Source organism: Bufo bufo, chromosome 9 (assembly GCF_905171765.1).
Source record: "Bufo bufo chromosome 9, aBufBuf1.1, whole genome shotgun sequence".
Lineage (NCBI taxonomy): Eukaryota > Metazoa > Chordata > Amphibia > Anura > Bufonidae > Bufo > Bufo bufo.
The window spans coordinates 127505618-127526313 of record NC_053397.1 but is presented as its reverse complement, the minus strand read 5'-3'; the positions used below and the strand labels follow the sequence as shown (position 1 = coordinate 127526313).

Sequence of the window (20696 nt, the reverse complement as noted above, 5' to 3'; positions counted from 1 at the left end):
CTATATCGAGAACGGAGTGGGGAGTACTGTGGCTGGAGGACAACAAATTTCCCGTGGTACGTCCACCACCAAGCGCTAATCCCCGCCTCTACCATAGAAATGAATGGAGGGCAGCGGCGCAGTGCGACCTCATCCACTTTCTTGGCTCCGTTCTCAATATATGTGAGGGTACCAGCAGTGGGACCCACACCTATAAGACAATGTGGGCATATCAGTGGTATGCCCCCATTGTATGAGATCAGAAAACCCCTTTAAAGCCTCTTGCACACGACTGTATGCCCCAAGAGACATATGGTCCCTGAGCGGGCCATATGTCCCGTAGTAGCATTGATCGTGCGCACAAGAGTACACAGCATCATAGTGTACAATGATTCTGTGCAAGTTGAGCTGCCCGCGGGGATATTGTCTTGCGCTAATAGATCATATGAGTGCGGGACAATAGCCCAGTTTGCGGCACAACATGGTCAGTATCATGATCATCTTTACTCCCGTACGCACGATCAATGACGATCAGGGACATATGGCCCGCTAACGAACACTATACAGGGAGTGCAGAATTATTAGGCAAGTTGTATTTTTGAGGATTCATTTTATTATTGAACAACAGTAGTTTTTAGTTTGTTTTTAGTTTTAGCTATTTTAGGGGGATATCTGTGTGTGCGCAAGTGACTATTACTGTGCATAATTATTAGGCAACTTAACAAAAAACAAATATATACCCATTTCAATTATTTATTTTTACCAGTGAAACCAATATAACATCTCAACATTGACAAATATACATTTCTGACATTCAAAAACAAAACAAAATCAGTGACCAATATAGCCACCTTTCTTTGCAAGGACACTCAAAAGCCTGCCATCCATGGATTCTGTCAGTGTTTTGATCTGTTCACCATCAACATTGCATGCAGCAGCAACCACAGCCTCCCAGACACTGTTCAGAGAGGTGTACTGTTTTCCCTCCTTGTAAATCTCACATTTGATGATGGACCAGAGGTTTTCAATGGGGTTCAGATCAGGTGAACAAGGAGGCCATGTCATTAGATTTTCTTCATTTATACCCTTTCTTGCCAGCCATGCTGTGGAGTACTTGGACGCGTGTGATGGAGCATTGTCCTGCATGAAAATCATGTTTTTCTTGAAGGATGCAGACTTCTTCCTGTACCACTGCCAGAAACTGGCAGTAGGACTGGGAGTTGAGCTTGACTCCATCCTCAACCCGAAAAGGCCCCACAAGCTTATCTTTGATGACACCAGCCCAAACCAGTACTCCACCTCCACCTTGCTGGTGTCTGAGTCGGACTGGAGCTCTCTGCCCTTTACCAATCCAGCCACGGGCCCATCCATCTGGCCCATCAAGACTCACTCTCATTTCATCAGTCCATAAAACCTTAGAAAAATCAGTCTTGAGATATTTCTTGGCCCAGTCTTGACGTTTCAGCTTGTGTGTCTTGTTCAGTGGTGGTCGTCTTTCAGCCTTTCTTACCTTGGCCATGTCTCTGAGTATTGCACACCTTGTGCTTTTGGGCACTCCAGTGATGTTGCAGCTCTGAAATATGGCCAAACTGGTGGCAAGTGGCATCTTGGCAGCTGCACGCTTGACTTTTCTCAGTTCATGGGCAGTTATTTTGCGCCTTGGTTTTTCCACACGCTTCTTGCGACCCTGTTGACTATTTTGAATGAAACGCTTGATTGTTCGATGATCACGCTTCAGAAGCTTTGCAATTTTAAGAGTGCTGCATCCCTCTGCAAGATATCTCACTATTTTTGACTTTTCTGAGCCTGTCAAGTCCTTCTTTTGACCCATTTTGCCAAAGGAAAGGAAGTTGCCTAATAATTATGCACACCTAATATAGGGTGTTGATGTCATTAGACCACACCCCTTCTCATTACAGAGATGCACATCACCTAATATGCTTAATTGGTAGTAGGCTTTCGAGCCTATACAGCTTGGAGTAAGACAACATGCATAAAGAGGATGATGTGGTCAAAATACTCATTTGCCTAATAATTCTGCACTCCCTGTACATTATTTTTACAATGATTTAGACAAAGAACCTATACATATGGGGTATCGTTGTAATTATACTGACCCAGAGAATGAAGGTTATGGGTCAGTTTTGCCTTAAATTAAACGATGTGGGAACAAAACCCATAAAACTGTGGAGGAATTGCGTTTTTTTCCAATTCCCCCCCATTTGGATTTTTTTTTATAATTAATGGTCGCATTAGAAAGTACAACCTGTCCCGCAAAAATAAGCCCTTATACAGCTATGTGACTGGAAAACAAAAAAAAAAAAAAAAAAGTTATGGCTCAAGGAAAATGGGGAAGAAAAATGAAAACGCGAAAACCTCCGGTATCCTAAGGCCCTGTGCAGACGAGCGTTCCTCCCGCAGAGAGTCTGCATCGACCCGGCCTGACATCTGTAACACCCCAGAGTTGCGTTACTACATGCCTCTACCCTGCTACTATCTCCTAAGAGCCTTCATACTGTCATCTGATATCATTTACATTAGGTCTTCCACAAATGTGCATATAAATCCATGTTAAATGCAATTGTTCATCTAATTTGCCTGGTTAAATTACCAGTAGGTGGCAGCCACTCATTGGCAAGTATAGTTTAGTGTTTAGTGAATTTAAGCTGGAATGGATTATTCCAGCTTAGATCCCCCTCTGTGGAGAGGTGGGCTGGTCCCACATCCTGCAGCATGGCCGGAGAAGTTAGAGCGGAGTGTAGCCCACCCCCTGCTAGGGATAGGGTGTGTGTGTGTGTGGAGCTCCCCTGCATAGAGAAGACAGCAAGGATTAAGTCTTGGCTGAGACCTAGCCACATACCCAGCTTGAGCACCTTCAGCTCTGCTGGATGGAAAAACAGAAACTACATACAACCTCCAGAGTTCCAGGAAGAAAGCATCCCCTGAGAATCCATCTGTGAGATAAGTCCAGAATCCTAGAAGAAGCATATTCCTCCTCAGCTAGTCTGTCCCAACACCAGCAGAAGGTACAGATAAGTGCAGAAGCTAATCCTGCCCCAGTTACAGAGCTACCAAGCAGACGTTTTATCCTGCAAGCTCCACATTTAAAGGGGTATTCCCATCTTAGACAATGGAGGCATATCACTAGGAGATGCTTGGCAAATGCATTTTGTACAAAACCATCTGAGCCCGTCTGCTGAACGTCAAGGCGATCTCTGAAAGACGGGTTCTAACACTTAATACTACCTGTTATGCACCATAATGGCCGCCATAAAGTTCAGGAAATGTTGGATCCACATGCATGCTGGGTCCACTCTGCCTTTTACATTTTTTTGTACTTTATCTGGTCTGCATTGTTTCTTTTTTTCTCTATAGAAGTGAATGGGAGCGTGCCGTGCATGTGCGGCTCATGCTCCCATTCATTTCTATCGGGCAGACAGCAATAGCCGAGCTATTTTTGGCAGTCCCATAGAAGTGAATGGAGGGCGGCTGCGCATGCGCAGTGCGCTTTCCTTCACTTTCGGGGCTCCGTTCTCGATATAGGTACAGGTCCCAGCGGTGGGACTTGCACCTATAAGAGAATAGGGGAATATCCTAGCGATATGCCCCCATTGTCTGAGATGAGAAAACCCCTTTAAAGCAGAAGTACTCATTCCTGCCAATGATTGCCAAAACCTGCCGGGACCAAGAGACCAATGCTGTATGCTGTTTGGATGCAAGTTATTTCAAGCAAAGCAACGTTTAAACTTCATCTAAAGGTCTGGACATCATTTCTTCTGCACAATTCCTCTTACCTCTACTATCACTACATTCAAATTTATTGCAAGTGAGCCAGGAGTCCGGCCGTACCCAGGTAGGAGACCGTGACACAACTACCACCAAACTATAGAGACATTATAGGCCATTACACCACTCTGGCATTCCTAATCTGGGACGTGCGTTATAACACCTTGGAAGGGCCCTGGGATAGTACCCTGCGACTGCTGCAATTGGCATCATGAACAAATTCAGGATATATTATCCACCTGACCCAGCCACTGCATTAAAAAGTGGCATCAGCAAACCCGTTCCTGGTCTCTGCACATCCCATCGCATTATAGTCACATAGTATTATATTGATTTATGATGTGATGTAACCCTTAGGCCTCTTTCACACGGGCGTTGCGGGAAAATGTGCGGGTGCGTTACGGGAACACCCGCGATTTCTCCGTGCGAGTGCAAAACATTGTAATGCGTTTTGCACTCGCGTGAGAAAAATCGCGTATGTTTGGTACCCAAACCCGAACTTCTTCACAGAAGTTTGAGCTTGGGATTGGTGTTCTGTAGATTGTATTATTTCCCCTTATAACATAGTTATAAGGGAAAATAATAGCATTCTGAATACAAAATTCATAGTAAAATAGCGCTGGAGGTGTAAAAATAAATAAATAATAATTTAACTCACCTTAGTCCACTTGATCGCGCTGCCCAGCATCTCCTTCTGTCTCCTTTGCTGAACAGGACCTGTGGAGAGCATTCATTACAGGTAAAGAACCTGTGGTGACGTCAGGTAAAGGACCTGTGGTGACGTCACTCCAGTCATCACATGATCCATCACCATGGTAAAAGATCATGTGATGACCGGAGTGACGTCACCATGTCATGCCCTGCTCTGACTATGTGCGGAGGTCGGCCAGAATAGCAGCAAGTGGTTAGTTTTGTTTTGGAGTCGTGCTGAACCCGCCTCCCATCAGGTGCACTGGGTGGGGTCACTGGTTTAAATATCACTCTAGTCCAGTGTTCTGAGCAGGTTATAGAAATCAGTCTGGCCTTGGAAGCAAGGTTGTCTGTTCCAGCTCAGAAAAGATAAGTGTGGTTTCAGTTTTTGTTGATTGCTGTCTAGGTTGTGTTTGTGTCATCTTTCCTATCCAGGTTCTGTGCGAGCAGGCTGCTCCTTTTCCCCATCTCAGGGAATCAAGGGTGTTTTAGCCCAGGCACGAGGACACATCATTCCTACCTTCAAGGTCTGAATGTGGGCTGAGCAGTGCAGGGAAAGAGGTCAGGGTTTAGCTAGGAGGTGACCCTTCCCCTGCTTCTCGCCTAGAGCCTGGTTGTTGGTTTATCTGTGTGTCTGAGTTCCCCGTCCGCCGAGACACACCACAGGAGCTTTACCTGTAATGAATGCTCACCACAGGTCCTGTTCAGCAAAGGAGACAGAAGGAGATGCCGGCATCGCGATCAAGTGGACTAAGGTGAGTTAAATTATTATTATTATTATTTTAACCCCTCCAGCGCTATTTTACTATGCATTCTGTATTCAGAATGCTAATATTTTCCCTTATAACCATGTTATAAGGGAAAATAATAATGATCGGGTCTCCATCCCGATCGTCTCCTAGCAACCGTGCGTGAAAATCGCACCACATCCGCACTTGCTTGCGGATGCTTGCGATTTTCACGCAACCCCATTCACTTCTATGGGGCCTGCGTTGCGTGAAAAACGCAGAATATAGAGCATGCTGCGATTTTCACACGCACAAGTGATGCGTGAAAATCACCGCTCAAGTGAACAGCCCCATAGAAATGAATGGGTCGGTATTCAGTGCGGGTGCAATGCGTTCAACTCTAACTGTAAGGGTTACATAGCATCATAAAACAATATAATGTTATGTGAATCCCTGCAGCGATGGGAGGGCAGGCCGGGTGCTGCGATACAGACTCGCTGCGGGAGGAACACTCGTCTGCAAGGGGCCTAAGGGTTAATGTGTTTAGTTGCAACGTTGGTGGTACATGGTTGACACACTGATGGCAAAAAACGGTTCCTTCTTCATGGATGACCATGTCAGCGATGCAACAGACAGATGCTTGAAAGAAGCCTAAGGCTACATGCACACGACAGTGAAAAATGGCCGTGTGACGGCCGTCTAAGTAACAGCCGTCACAAGGCCATTTTTAGCACCAGTGAAAGTCTATGGGGCTATTCACATGGCCGATCTTTTAACGGCCAGTGAAAAGCATCCGTCCAAAAATAGGACATGTCCTATTTTTGGACGTTTTCATGGCCGGACGAACCCCATTGAAATCAATGGGACCGGCTTTAACGGTCATTTGACAGGAGTGCACCCGACGGGTACAAAACTCACCTCATCCACTTGCTCGCAGAGCGGCAGTCTCTTCTCTCTTCATTGAGCAGGACCTGCCGAAGGACTTGCAATCTGCGTGGTGACGTAACCACGTAGGAGCACGCAGTGCTGTGGGACTCTATGGGGGCATTATATAAACCACGGGGGACATTATTTAAGATGGGGCCCTACATTGGGGGCATTATTAAAGCTAGGGGCGGTTAAAAAGATTATATACACCGTGGGGGACATTTATTTAGCTGGGGGCCTACATGGGGGCATTATGAAAGCTGGGGACACTATAAAAAAAATGATACACACTGTGGGTACATTTATTTAGCTGGGGGCCTACATGGGGGCACTATAAAAAAAAAAATAATAATATTATGGAGTTCCAGGAGGGAAAACGGAGTTGCTTATTCAAAAGTTGGAAAGAAAAGGGCATAAATAGAGTAGAGCACTTTATTCATGACAAGGAACATAGATGGCTAAGGGTACTTTCACACTAGAGTTGTTGCGATACCAAATTTTTGATTCGGTTTCGATACCATGAAAAAGTATTGCGATACTCGATACCATTCGATACCACGCGAAAAAAATAAACAAAAAAAGCCACGTGCATTCCTCATTTTTAAAAATGGCGAATCGCGCAGTTTTTATTTTATTTTTTCTGTTCCGGCATTCACCACCTAGATTTTTTTTTTATATTTTAATAGTTTGGACTTTTCTGACGTGGCGATGTAATATGTTTATTTATATATTTTATATGTGAAATTGGAAAAAGGGGGGTGATTTATACTTCATATTTTAGTGTTTTTTTTTTTTTCACTTTTTATTTAATAACTATTTCCCCCCTTAGGTGCTAGAACCTGGGATCTTTCATCCCTTTTCCTATTCACCCTGATAGATCTCTATCAGGGTGAATAGGACTCCACACTGTCCCTGCTGCTCTGTGCTTTGTGCACACAGCATCAGGGATGTTACCATGGCAACCAGGGCTTCTGTAGCGTCCTGGCTGCCATGGTAACCGATCGGAGCCCCAGGCTTACACAGCTGGGGCTCCGATCAGAAGCTGCCACTGCACCACCAATGAGGGGGAGTGGAGAGGTCCCTGTGGCCACTGCCACCAATGATTTTAATACTGGAGGGTTGAGAGGGGCCGGCGCACTGTGCCACCAATGATTTTAATGGGATGGGGGGATTGAGGGGGGGGGCACACTGCACCACCAATGATTTTACCCCTTTATACAGGAGGCGGGTACTAGCAGATCAGCGGCAGTTAACTGCCGCTGATCGCAGCTCCCTGTCAGGGGCAGGGTGCCGGCAATGCGATTCTGCTGCCGGCACCCGCCTCCTGTATGTGTTAAAGACTGACTACTGTATATGAGTCCAGACTTTCACTATTAGGCCACACAGAGCGGCGCCCAGCGATGTCTCAGCACTCACCATTTAGTCCTGGGCGCCGCTCCGTTCGCCCGCAGTGCCCCATTACTGTCTCCTCTCCTGCTCCACATGCTGCTGATTACTATCGGAGCGATGGGAGGAGACATCAGCTTCACTAGTGGGCGTTCCTTCTCCCTGGCTGTAGCGCTGTCCAATCGCAGCGCAGGGAAAAGGAACGCCCACTAGTGAAGCTGATGTCTCCTCCCATCGCTCCGATAGTAATCCTATCATTGGTGGCGCAGTGCGCCCGCCCCTCCTCCGCCCCTCTCTTCTCATTGCCGCCCCTCCTCCACCCCCTCTCTTCTCATTGCCGCCCTCTCTTCTCATTGCCGCCCCTCCTCCGCCCCTCTCTTCTCATTGCCGCCCCTCCTCCGCCCCTCTCTTCTCATTGGTGGCAGCGGCAGCAGCACAGGGGGAGGGAGGACAGCTTCCTTCTCCCCGTGCTGCTGAGAGAGAACATGAGCGCGCCGATAGCAGCGCGCTCATGTTCAGAGATACTAGACTGCGCAGAAGCGCAGCCCAGTATCGAAAAAACGGAAATCCCGGTATCGTATCGATACCGGGACAAAAGTATCGATTGGGTATCGAAATTTCGATACCCGCAACAACCCTATTTCACACTAGCGTTTTTTTTTTTCTGGCATAGAGTTCCGTCACAGGGGCTCTATACCGGAAAATAACTGATCAGGCATATCCCCATGCATTCTGAATGGAGAGTAATCCGTTCAGGATGCATCAGGATGTCTTCAGTTCAGTCGTTTTGACTGATCAGCAAAAGATAAAACCGTAGCATGCTACGGTTTTATCTCCGGCGAAAAAAACTGAAGACATGCCTGAAGGCCGGATCCGTCATTTTTTTCCATAGGAATGTATTAGTGCCGAATCCGGCATTCAAAATACCGGAATGTCGGATCCATCCTTCCGGCCTGCGCAGACCGGTAAAAATGTGAAAAAAAGATACAAGACTGATCCGTCTGTCCGCATGACAAGCGGAGAGACGGATCCGTCCTTGCAATGCATATGTGAGACGGATCCGCATCCGGATCCATCTCACAAATGCTTTCAGTCAGCGGCAGATCGGCGGATCCGGCGGGCAGTTCCGACGACGGAACTGCCTGCCGGATCACACTGCCACAAGTGTGAAAGTAGCCTAATTATGTGAAAAGCATAACCTCCAGGGCTCCCAACACTTCCCCTACCAGCAAATAATGCATTATTGTAGGACAAAGATATCTGAAATTGCCAGAGAGACCCCCTCAAACGCTTTTGATACTCTCCTTAACTCAAATTCCAGACAGACACTCTATATCAGATTTATATGCTTCGCTAAGATCCAAGATGCTCTCAGGGAACATCCACTCTATTTACAAGGGCTGGGCAAAGCAATTGGGCGAAGAGGAGGTGGGAGGAGAGATAGTTAGCGGATGGATGGATTTCAGAAAACACTGTCTGAAAATTGGAGGGAAACTCAATTGAAAATCATGCATAGGGCAATATATGCATTTGATTTGCCGCCATCAGCCTTGATGCCAAACAGACAAACGCAATGTCCAAAATGTTGCGAACCGAAATCCGATTTGTACCATGGGCTATGGAGTTACAAAGTGCTGAAAACCTTCTGGGACGATACTTACACCATGATTAAAAGGATAAGCAATTATAAGGGTCTCATTAATTGTAAAATGGTGTTGTTTCACTCTTGCGGGGATAGTACAAATGCTACAACAGGCAATGCCTCACATCTACCCCGCATAGCACATATCATTCTCATGGCGGCAAAGAAATGCATACTGAGTAATTGGATACTTCCACAACTTCCAAATACTAACCACAAAAAAAAAAATATATATATATATATATATATATATAATAAATAATAATAATAATAATAATAATAATAACTCACCGGTAATTCTTTTTCCATGACAGCAACACAAGGTCAGGGATCAGACAAAGTTTTAAATACCCCCCTCCCACTACCAACACCAGTGGTTCCAAAATACAAGAGTAGAAAGGTGGTGGAAAACAAGTGATTTTATAATATCCTAATTTAAACCAAAACAGAAGGGAAGATATTACTTCATAGCAACCCCAAAAAACAAAACAAAAAACACATAATGGGAGGGAAATTTATATGCCGTTGTGGTGATCTCATGGAAAAATAAATTACCGGTGAGTACTAATTCCGGTTTTCCATAGCATCACCACGACGGCAACACAAGAAGATATACAAAATATGATCGGGGGGGGGGGGGGGGGTAACAGTCTGAAGGACTTTGTCCAAAAGACATGTCAGATTTTTTTTAAAAGGTCTAGTCTATAGTGCTTAATGAAGGTATGGATGCTAGACCAAGTAGCGGCTTTACAAATTTCTTCTAGGGAAACACCCGCTCTCTCCGCTTGGGAGGAAGACATCGCTCTGGTAGAATGAGCCTTCGGATTATCTGGACAAGAGAGATTCTGAATAGTATAACTAACAGGTTGAAATTGTATTTTTAATCCATCTAGCGATTGAGGATCTGGAAATTTTCTGCCCTCTGTTTTTGCCCCCGAATTGAACAAAGACAGTCTGTCACGAGGGTGTCAAGAGCCACGTCTGACTCCACTATACCCGGGGTCAGGAAGTCGCAGCGGGTGGCTGCGCATTCGATGTACAAAGACAGTGCTGTTTCGTAATGGTAGCTTTCTGGGTTTGCCTTGCAATCCTTTTTGGCTCACTCAGGGATCCGTAGCTTCTCCTCCTCAGCTGTTTCTTGTCCAGCAATCCCAACATCCTTATATTCCCATCTCCCACTTCTCTGGTTGCCAGATATAGAGCTTCCTGCCTGGACTTCTATACGGACCCACTGGAGCTGTGTAGCTGTGTTCCCTGGTTGTTGTTCCAGAACATTACCCTCCGGATCCCTGTTGGGCCTTGGTGGTCTGCTGTTGCCGCCCACCTGGGATTATATGTTTGTCTGTATTGTCTGTCCTCTCCTTGGTGTTTTCCTCTTAGTGTCAGTGGTGCGGACTAGTGATCCCACCGCCCCGTTCACTACACAGGGCTCATCTTAGGGAAAGCCAGGGTTTAGGCACGTGATCGGCGTACGGGTGAGGAACCCGTCTAGGGACGTCAGGGCAGTCAGGTGCCAGCCGCAAGGTGAGTCAGGGGTCACCACCTTTCCCTCTCCCTTAGACAGGGCCTTCCCATTTCCCTCCCTTTGCGTGACGCCGGTCATTACACAGTCAGACTGCCTAATCTCTTTTGTAGAGTCTATGTAGTCAAGTACCGCTCAACTGACATCTAGGGAATGTAAGGTTAGTTCTCTGTCGTCTGAAGGGTTATCATAGAACGAGGGGACCGTAATTTCCTGATCCTTGTGGAATTTAGACACTACTTTTGGCATGAACTCTGGGTCTAGCTTCAGAATTATTCTATCATTTTTGACTTGCAGATAAGGTTCCCTCATGGATAACGCCTGTAGTTCGCTAATTCTTCTGGCAGTAGTGATGGCCACTAGGAAAGCAGTTTTAAATGATTTTAGCTTTAGATTGCAGTCACTCAATGGTTTGAAGGGGCGATGTGATAATCCTGTGAGAACTATGTTTAAGTCCCAGGTAGGAATGCGAGATTTTAACGTTGGACGTATTCTGGTAACTGCTCTCATAAATGTCTTGATCCATTTATGATTTGCTAATTCAGTGTCGTAGAAACAACTTAAAGCGGATACTTGAACTCTGAGGGTAGAAGGTCTTAAACCTATATCAAAGCCATTTTGAAAAAAAAAATAATCCAGAATCAATTGTACACTGCTCAAAAAAATAAAGGGAACACTTAAACAACACAATGTAACTCCAAGCCAATCACACTTCTGTGAAATCAAACTGTCCAATTAGGAAGCAACACTGAGTGACAATCAATTTCACATGCTGTTGTGCAAATGGGATAGACAACAGGTGGAAATTATAGGCAATTAGCAAGACACCCCCAATAAAGGAGTGGTTCTGCAGGTGGTGATCACAGACCACTTCTCAGTTCCTATGCTTCCTGGCTGATGTTTTGGTCACTTTTGAATGCTGGCGGTGCTTTCACTCTAGTGGTAGCATGAGACGGAGTCTACAACCCACACAAGTGGCTCAGGTAGTGCAGCTTATCCAGGATGGCACATCAACGCGAGCTGTGGCAAGAAGGTTTGCTGTGTCTGTCAGCGTAGTGTCCAGAGCATGGAGGCGCTACCAGGAGACAGGCCAGTACATCAGGAGACGTGGAGGAGGCCGTAGGAGGGCAACAACCCAGCAGCTGGACCGCTACCTCCGCCTTTGTGCAAGGAGGAACAGGAGGAGCACTGCCAGAGCCCTGCAAAATGACCTCCAGCAGGCCATAAATGTGCATGTGTCTGCTCAAACGGTCAGAAACAGACTCCATGAGGGTGATATGAGGGCCCAACGTCCACAGGTGGGGGTTGTGCTTACAGCCCAACACCATGCAGGACGTTTGGCATTTGCCAGAGAACACCAAGATTGGCAAATTCACCACTGGCGCCCTGTGCTCTTCACAGATGAAAGCAGGTTCACACTGAGCACGTGACAGACGTGACAGAGTCTGAAGACGCAGTGGAGAACGTTCTGCTGCCTGCAACATCCTCTAGCATGACCGGTTTGGCATTGGGTCAGTAATGGTGTGGGGTGGCATTTCTTTGGAGGGCCGCACAGCCCTCCATGTGCTCGCCAGAGGTAGCCTGACTGCCATTAGGTACTGAGATGAGATCCTCAGACCCCTTGTGAGACCATATGCTGGTGCGGTTGGCCCTGGGTTCCTCCTAATGCAAGACAATGCTAGACCTCATGTGGCTGGAGTGTGTCAGCAGTTCCTGCAAGACGAAGGCATTGATGCTATGGACTGGCCTGTCCGTTCCCCAGACCTGAATCCAATTGAGCACATCTGGGACATCATGTCTCGCTCTATCCACCAACATCACGTTGCACCACAGACTGTCCAGGAGATGGCAGATGCTTTAGTCCAGGTCTGGGAGAAGATCCCTCAGGAGACGGTCCGCCACCTCACCAGGAGCATGCACAGGCGTTGTAGGGAGGTCATACAGGCACGTGGAGGCCACACACACTATTGAGCCTCATTTTGACTTGTTTTAAGGACATTACATCAAAGTTGGATCAGCCTGTAGTGTGTTTTTCCACTTTAATTTTGAGTGTGACTCCAAATCCAGACCTCCGTGGGTTAAAAAAATTGATTTCCAAGCAATCCCCTTGAGATGTACAAGAGGGAGCTGAGTGATATTCTGAATTTGGAAAAAAGACGTAACCTCATAAGGGAGAGCGAATATACTGTACATATCTGGTTCCAGCTTACCTGACACTACCGGCCTTCTATAGTCTACCAAAAATTCATAAGGGTACCATCTCCCTTAAAGGGAGGCCGATGGTGTCTGGTATTGGTGGCCTCACTGAGAGAATAAGTACCTATGTGGACAGAATTCTGAGGCCTTTTGTCACCTGCCTACCGTCCTATGTAAGGGACTCCATGGATGTCCTGAGAATGTTAAATGACATCCAATGTGATAGCAACACCCTTCTTGCCAGTCTAGATGTTGAGGCTTTGTACAGCTCAATCCCACATCAACAGGGTTGTGAGGCTGTACAAATGTTCTTAACTGAAAGAGGTTCTCATTTCAGAGACCATAATACATTGGACTGGACTTTGTGTTATATAATACATTGGATTGGACTTTGTGTTATATCGCAACATTTTCATTTTTGATCATGTCATCTACCACTAGCTCAGGGGGGTGGCGATGGGCAGTCCGCGTGCCCCGACCTTCGCCAACCTATACCTGGGCTGGTGGGAAAAGGAAACAGTGTTCAGTGAGGAGATGGAGCTATGGACCTCGTCCATCTTGTTATGGATGAAGTTCATAGACGATATATTTATATTGTGGAAAGGGACAAAAAGTTAATTTAAGGAGTTTGTGTCTAAACTCAATGTTAATACTCTGGGACTCTTTTTTACATCTGAGATTGATGAAGCACGACTCACATTCCTTGATTTATCAATTGCAATCGACCCCACTGGGAGATTGAGAACTAAGATATTCCGCAAACCCACTGCTACCAATGCCCTTGTGAGGCGGGATAGCAGTCATCCGTACCCACTCAAAAGAGGTATCCCGAAAGGGCAGTATTTAAAAGGGCAAGACGGAATTGCTCCCAGTGGACAGATTTCAAGGAATAGGCACATGATCTCCAGAGGAGATTTCTGGAGAGTGGATACCCGAGGGAACCCTTAAAGGAAGCCTACCTCCATGCGGCTGCATGTGAAAGAGAGGATCTGTTACATCCCAAGAATAGGGCATTGGATGATGTCCAAGTGCATATTATAGGGACCTACGATAGAGCACATAGAGAGGTTCAGCACTCCTGAAAGAACACTGGGATATTCTGACATCTGACCCAGATGTGGGTGACCTAGTGGGGGAATACCCTTGGGTGACATATCGCCGATGAGGGAATTTGAGGGACAAATTGGTCCACAGTGTGTTCAGCTCTCCAATTAGTGAGACCTGGTTGACCTCAAGAAAATTGAATGGCACTTTTAGATGTGGCAATTGTATTGCCTGTAAGGTCATCAAAAAAGGAGGCCAGTTTATGAGCTCTGCTACTTGACGAAGCTATGACATCAAGTCCTTCATCAATTGCAGAACAGTGGGGGTTGTATGTTTGGCAACATGTGTTTGCGGCCTACAATACGTGGGCAAAACTAAGCGTGAATTCAAGAGGCGAATAGGGGAGCACTTATTAAAGATCAATAATAATGGTGATATCCCGATTGCACAACATGTTGCAATCAACCATCCCACAATGAAAAACTATATTTTGTTCCAGGGTATAGAGCATGTGAAGACATCACCAAGAGGGGGTGATATAGACATTTTACTCCTGAGAAAGGAGGCCCAATGGACCTTCACCCTTGACACGATTAAACCCAGGGGCCTCAATGATTCAATATCCTATGCATGTTTCATTTGAGGTGAAGAGCCTGCACTTTATCCCACTATAGCTTTGGAGTACATGGTATACACAATTGGTTCTTACAGTGGCGGAAATAATTATTTGACCCCTCACTGATTTTGTAAGTTTGTCCAATGACAAAGAAATGAAAAGTCTCAGAACAGTATCATTTCAATGGTAGGTTTATTGTAACAGTGGCAGATAGCACATCAAAAGGAAAATCGAAAAAATAACTTTAAATAAAAGATAGCAACTGATGATTTGCATTTCATTGAGTGAAATAAGTATTTGAACCCTCTAACAAAAAAAGACTTAATACTTGGTGGAAAAACCCTTGTTTGCAAGCACAGAGGTCAAACGTTTCTTGTAATTGATGACCAAGTTTGCGCACATTTTAGGAGGAATGTTGGTCCACTCCTCTTTGCAGATCATCTCTAAATCCCTAAGGTTTCGAGGCTGTCTCTGTGCAACTCTGAGCTTGAGCTCCCTCCATAGGTTTTCGATTGGATTAAGGTCCGGAGACTGACTAGGCCACTCCATGACCTTAATGTGCTTCTTCTTGAGCCACTCCTTTGTTGCCTTTGCTGTATGTTTTGGGTCATTGTCGTGCTGGAACACCCATCCACGACCCATTTTCAGTTTCCTGGCAGAGGGAAGGAGGTTGTCGCTCAGGATTTCACGATACATGGCTCCGTCCATTTTCCCGTTTATGCGAATAAGTTGTCCTGTGCCCTTAGCAGAAAAACACCCCCAAAGCAAAATGTTTCCACCCCCATGCTTGACGGTGGGGACGGTGTTTTGGGGGTCATAGGCAGCATTTTTCTTCCTCCAAACACAGCGAGTTGAGTTAATGCCAAAGAGCTCTATTTTGGTCTCATCAGACCACAGCACCTTCTCCCAGTCACTCTCTGAATCATTCAGGTGTTCATTGGCAAACTTCAGACGGGCCTGCACATGTGCCTTCCTGAGCAGGGGGACCTTGCGAGCCCTGCAGGATTTTAATCCATTGCGGTGTAATGTGTTTCCAATGGTTTTCTTGGTGACTGTGGTCCCTGCTAATTTGAGGTCATTAACTAACTCCTCCCGTGTAGTTCTAGGATGCTTTTTCACCTTTCTCAGAACCATTGACACCCCACGAGGTGAGATCTTGCGTGGAGCCCCAGAGCGAGGTCGATTGATGGTCATTTTGTGCTCCTTCCATTTTCGAACAATCGCACCAACAGTTGTCACCTTCTCTCCCAGCTTCTTGCTAATGGTTTTGTAGCCCATTCCAGCCTTGTGCAGGTCTACAATTTTGTCTCTGACATCCTTGGACAGCTCTTTGGTCTTTCCCATGTTGGAGAGTTTGGAGTCTGCTTGATTGATTGATTCTGTGGACAGGTGTCTTTTATACAGGTGACTAGTTAAGACAGGTGTCCTTAATGAGGGTGACTAATTGAGTAGAAGTGTCTAACCACTCTGTGGGAGCCAGAACTCTTAATGGTTGGTAGGGGTTCAAATACTTATTTCACTCAATGAAATGCAAATCAGTTGCTATCTTTTATTTAAAGTTATTTTTTCGATTTTCCTTTTGATGTGCTATCTGCCACTGTTACAATAAACCTACCATTGAAATGATACTGTTCTGAGACTTTTCATTTCTTTGTCATTGGACAAACTTACAAAATCAGTGAGGGGTCAAATAATTATTTCCGCCACTGTATGTCTGTGGACTGCTGCGGTTTGCAGAGCACTGTTCACATCTATTATCGCATTGGTATATCTTACATGCGATATTATATAATGGAAGAGGAGAGAAGGAAAGGGTAAAAGATTTTTATATACGGTATATATATATTTTTTTTTCCATGCTGCGCTTGTGTGCTTTTCCTAATAAGTCTGCAAAACACAGCATGCAATATAATTCATGTCCATATATAGCTGTGGTTGGGATATATAAGATCGCTAAGTAGGTCAGTATCTGAGGATGATGGTTTCCTGAGATAGAAGGTTACCTAAGCATAAATCACAATAACATATAAACCCTGGACGCCGAGAGCATATAGTGTGACAACAAAAGGAGGCGCTAGAAAGAGGATGGGTGTACCTCATTGGCTCCTGGTTTGGAGGCTTGGCAGGTTCGGGGGCGGAGTTTTCTCCATTTAAACAGCGCTGGATCCGCCTGCACTACGGCCGTCATAGTGCCGGAGGCTCTACCTTGCTGCACGCACACCATCAGAGGCATGCAGCTTTTTTTTGTTTTGTTCTGTTACCTGTTTAATGAAACACATGTTTACTGCACACTCACCACTGAGTGATGCACTTGAATCTGAACAGTGCCCATAGAGGAAATACTGCACAAAAGCGGAAGAGAAACGCGTTGAGCAATACAGAGCGCCTTGTTATGTTCAGTAGTAGTTTACTAAACCAGCATTGAGCCGCTGAGTAGGGGTGGGGTTCCAATTAAATCATACCACCAATGGTTGTATCTTTTACTCCAATCTACATTGGAGTAACATAGTGTAGTAGTACAGACCCAGTATAGTGGCCTGGACTCCCATCACGCCACTTTGTGTGAGCTTTTTTACATCCCCTATACTCTTCACTGAGATATTTGGGGGGGGGGGGGGGGTGAGTTTTGCAGAGCTGGTACATATTCATACGAGATTCCAGACTAACTCGCACCACCAGCCTGATTTTTGAATGTGGTGGAGAACCAATTTTTATTCGATATTTAATAAAAATGCTTTTAAACATACTTTATTCAGGCAGTTAATAGTGTCATACACGTAGTACGACAAATAGTTATCCATTTAACAGTTAGGCCTCTTTCACACTTGCGTTGTTGGGATCCGGCATGCACTTCCGTTGCCGGAGGTGCCTGCCGGATCCGTAACAACGCAAGTGTACTGAAAGCATTTGAAGACGGAACCGTCTTCCAAATGCTTTCAGTGTTACTATGGCACCCAGGACGCTATTAAAGTCCTGGTTGCCATAGTAGTAGCGGGGAGCGGGGGAGCGGTATACTTACAGTCCGTGCGGCTCCCCGGGCGCTCCAGAATGACGTCAGAGCGCCCCATGCGCATGGATGACGTGATCCATGTGATCACGTGATCCATGCGCTTGGGGCGCCCTGACGTCACTCTGGAGCGCCCGGGGAGCCGCACGGACGGTAAGTATGCTGCTCCCCTGCTCCCCGCTACACTTACCATGGCTGTCAGGACTTTAGCGTCCCGGTAGCCATGGTAACTATTCAGAAAAAGCTAAACGTCGGGTCCGGCAATGCGCCGAAACGACGTTTAGCTTAAGGCCGGATCCGGATCAATGCCTTTCAATGGGCATTGATCCCGGATCCGGCCTTGCGGCAAGTCTTCAGGATTTTTGGCCGGAGCAAAAAGCGCAGCATGCTGCGGTATTTTCTCCGGCCAAAAAACGTTCCGTACCGGAACTGAAGACATCCTGATGCATCCTGAACGGATTACTCTCCATTCAGAATGCATTAGGATAATCCTGATCAGTATTCTTCCGGCATAGAGTCCCGACGACGGAACTCTATGCCGGAAGACAATAACGCAAGTGTGAAAGAGCCCTTAATCTGTGTTAAATGGTAAAACCAAATAAAATATTTTTGAAAAAAAGTTAATAAAAATTATATACATATATACTGTGGGAGACATTTATTTAGCTGAGGGCCTACATGGGGGACATTATTTTAGCTGGGGGCCTACCATCCTGTGGGTTTTCTCAGAACAGTGGGTCTAGAGATAACTGCCAATCAAATTCATCCATTTTTCATGTCCGTTTTTAAGGGACATGAAAAACTGATCCAAATCAGACATTAAAAACAGACACACGGCCAGAAAATGGATGCACACACTGATGCAAAATGGCCATGAAAAACTGACAGTGTGTCCGTTTTTAACTGACTTTTTTTTTTTTTTTACTGTCGTGTGCATGAGGCCTAATTTTGCATAGGACTGGCAAAAACAATGTAACAATTGTCTGACATATAGATAGACCAGAGTCTTCTGTGCAGCGATTCACCATATTGCATTCTGCTCACATAACAAGTTGACAGACTATACCACAGTCTATTTATTTATTTTTATTTATTTTATGCACTTATATATTGTACTGTTCTGCTTTTTCATTAGGATACATACTTTCCAGACAAACCAGGGAGGAGGAGATAAGGTGGAGATTAAGGCTCCATTCACACGTCCGTGGTGTGTTGCGGACCCGCAAATTGCGGATCCGCAACACACCCGCCCGGCACCCCTATAGAAATGCCTATTCTAGTCCGCAGCTGCGGACAAGAATAGGACATGCTCTATCTTTTTGCGGAGCTGCGGACCCAAAGATCAGGGCCGTGCTCCGCAAATGCAGATGCGGACAGCATACTGTGTGCTGTCCGCATCCATTCCGTCCCAATAGAGAATGAATGGGTCCGCGACCGTTCCACAAAATTGCAGAACGGATGCGGACCCATTTTGCGGACGTGTGAATGGAGCCTAAATACTACAGCCTGACACGCGTTCCTGACTCCGCAAAATAAATAGGGGGCACAAGTGACCCCACTTCTCCCGGTATGTGAGAATGAGAGCACGCACATGCAGCCATCTGCATTCACACGTCCATAGTGTACTGCGGATCAGCAATACACCCGGCCGGCACCACCATAGAACTGCCTATTCTTGTCGGCAATTACGGACAAGAATAGGATATGTTCGATTTTTTTTCCAGAGCCGCGGACAAGAAGATAGAGGCCGCACTCCGGAAATACGGATGCAGATAGCCTACTGTGTGCTGTCCGCATCCACTCCTGCCCCATAGAGAATGAACGTGTCCGCACCCATTCCGCAGAATTGCGGAACGGGTGCAGACACATTCACGGACATGTGAATGGACCTAAATGACCCTGTACATGATAACCTGTAAAATATTTGCACAGGCAGTAAACAAGACCACATTACCTGATTCCTACTGAACTGCGCCCGAATGAAGCTGTATGCTACTGTCTTTCTGTAACGATTCACACCATAATTCTGCCTCAACTCACGCAGGAGGCATCGGAATGTTTGTAATGGTTTTCCTAGAAAGGCCATGTTTAGGTGGTAGATGCTAGAGTGGAGTTGTTAGAACGAGGTCTGTGACGTCACTGGTCACATGCTCCTTCATGGTCACATGGTCAAGTGTGGGAAGTGCTTATAAACCCAGACTGCAGGAGCTTGTGAAGGAGGAGGAGCTGTGTGTGCCTGGATGTGCTGCAGAGCTAGAGTCCATAGGAGCGCATACATGAGGAGGCAGGTTACAGATCTGTGAAGGGAGGGGGCATGTGGTGTATTCTGGGGACATGGGGGGGGTTAATCTGTGAGGGGGGCATGTGGTGTATTCTGGGGACATGGGGGGGTTAATCTGTGAGGGGGGAATGTGGTGTATTATAAGGGGGTTAATCTGTGGGGGGGGGGGCATGTGGTGTATTCTGGGGACATGGGGGGGTTAATCTGTGAGGGGGGCATGTGGTGTATTCTGGGGACATGGGGGGGGGTTAATCTGTGAGGGGGGCATGTGGTGTATTATGGGGGGGTTAATCTGTGAGGGGGGCATGTGGTGTATTATGGGGGGGTTAATCTGTGAGGGGGGTGTATTCTGGGGACATGGGGGGTTAATCTGTGAGGGGGGCATGTGGTGTATTATGGGGACATGGGGGGGTTAATCTGTGAGGGGGGCATGTGGTGTATTATGGGGACATGGGGGGGGTTAATCTGTGAGGGGGGCATGTGGTGTATTCTGGGGACATGGGGGGGTTAATCTGTGAGGGGGGAATGTGGTGTATTATAAGGGGGTTAATCTGTGGGGGGGCATGTAGTGTATTCTGGGGACATGGGGGGGGTTAATCTGTGAGGGGGGCATGTGGTGTATTCTGGGGACATGGGGGGGGGTAATCTGTGAGGGGGGCATGTGGTGTATTATAAGGGGGTTAATCTGTGGGGGGCATGTAGTGTATTCTGTGGGGGGGCATGTGGTGTATTCTGGGGACATGGGGGGGTTAATCTGTGAGGGGGGCATGTGGTGTATTCTGGGGACATGGGGGGGGGGGGGTTAATCTGTGAGGGGGGCATGTGGTGTATTCTGGGGACATGTGAGGGGGGCATGTGGTGTATTCTGGGGACATGTGAGGGGGGCATGTGG

At 46.4% G+C, this 20696-nt stretch overlaps 1 protein-coding gene across 1 annotated transcript in view; it reads right to left on the bottom strand.

The window, feature by feature from the left end:
- The window catches only part of FMC1 (formation of mitochondrial complex V assembly factor 1 homolog), a 44673-nt gene extending 24970 nt beyond the window's left edge, over positions 1 to 19703 (bottom strand). The window contains exon 1 of the mRNA XM_040407142.1: positions 19478 to 19703. Coding sequence (XP_040263076.1) covers positions 19478 to 19609 — 132 coding nt within the window. The 5' untranslated portion in view covers positions 19610 to 19703. The remainder of the gene's footprint in view (positions 1 to 19477) is intronic.
- Positions 19704 to 20696: the final 993 nt, after the last annotated feature.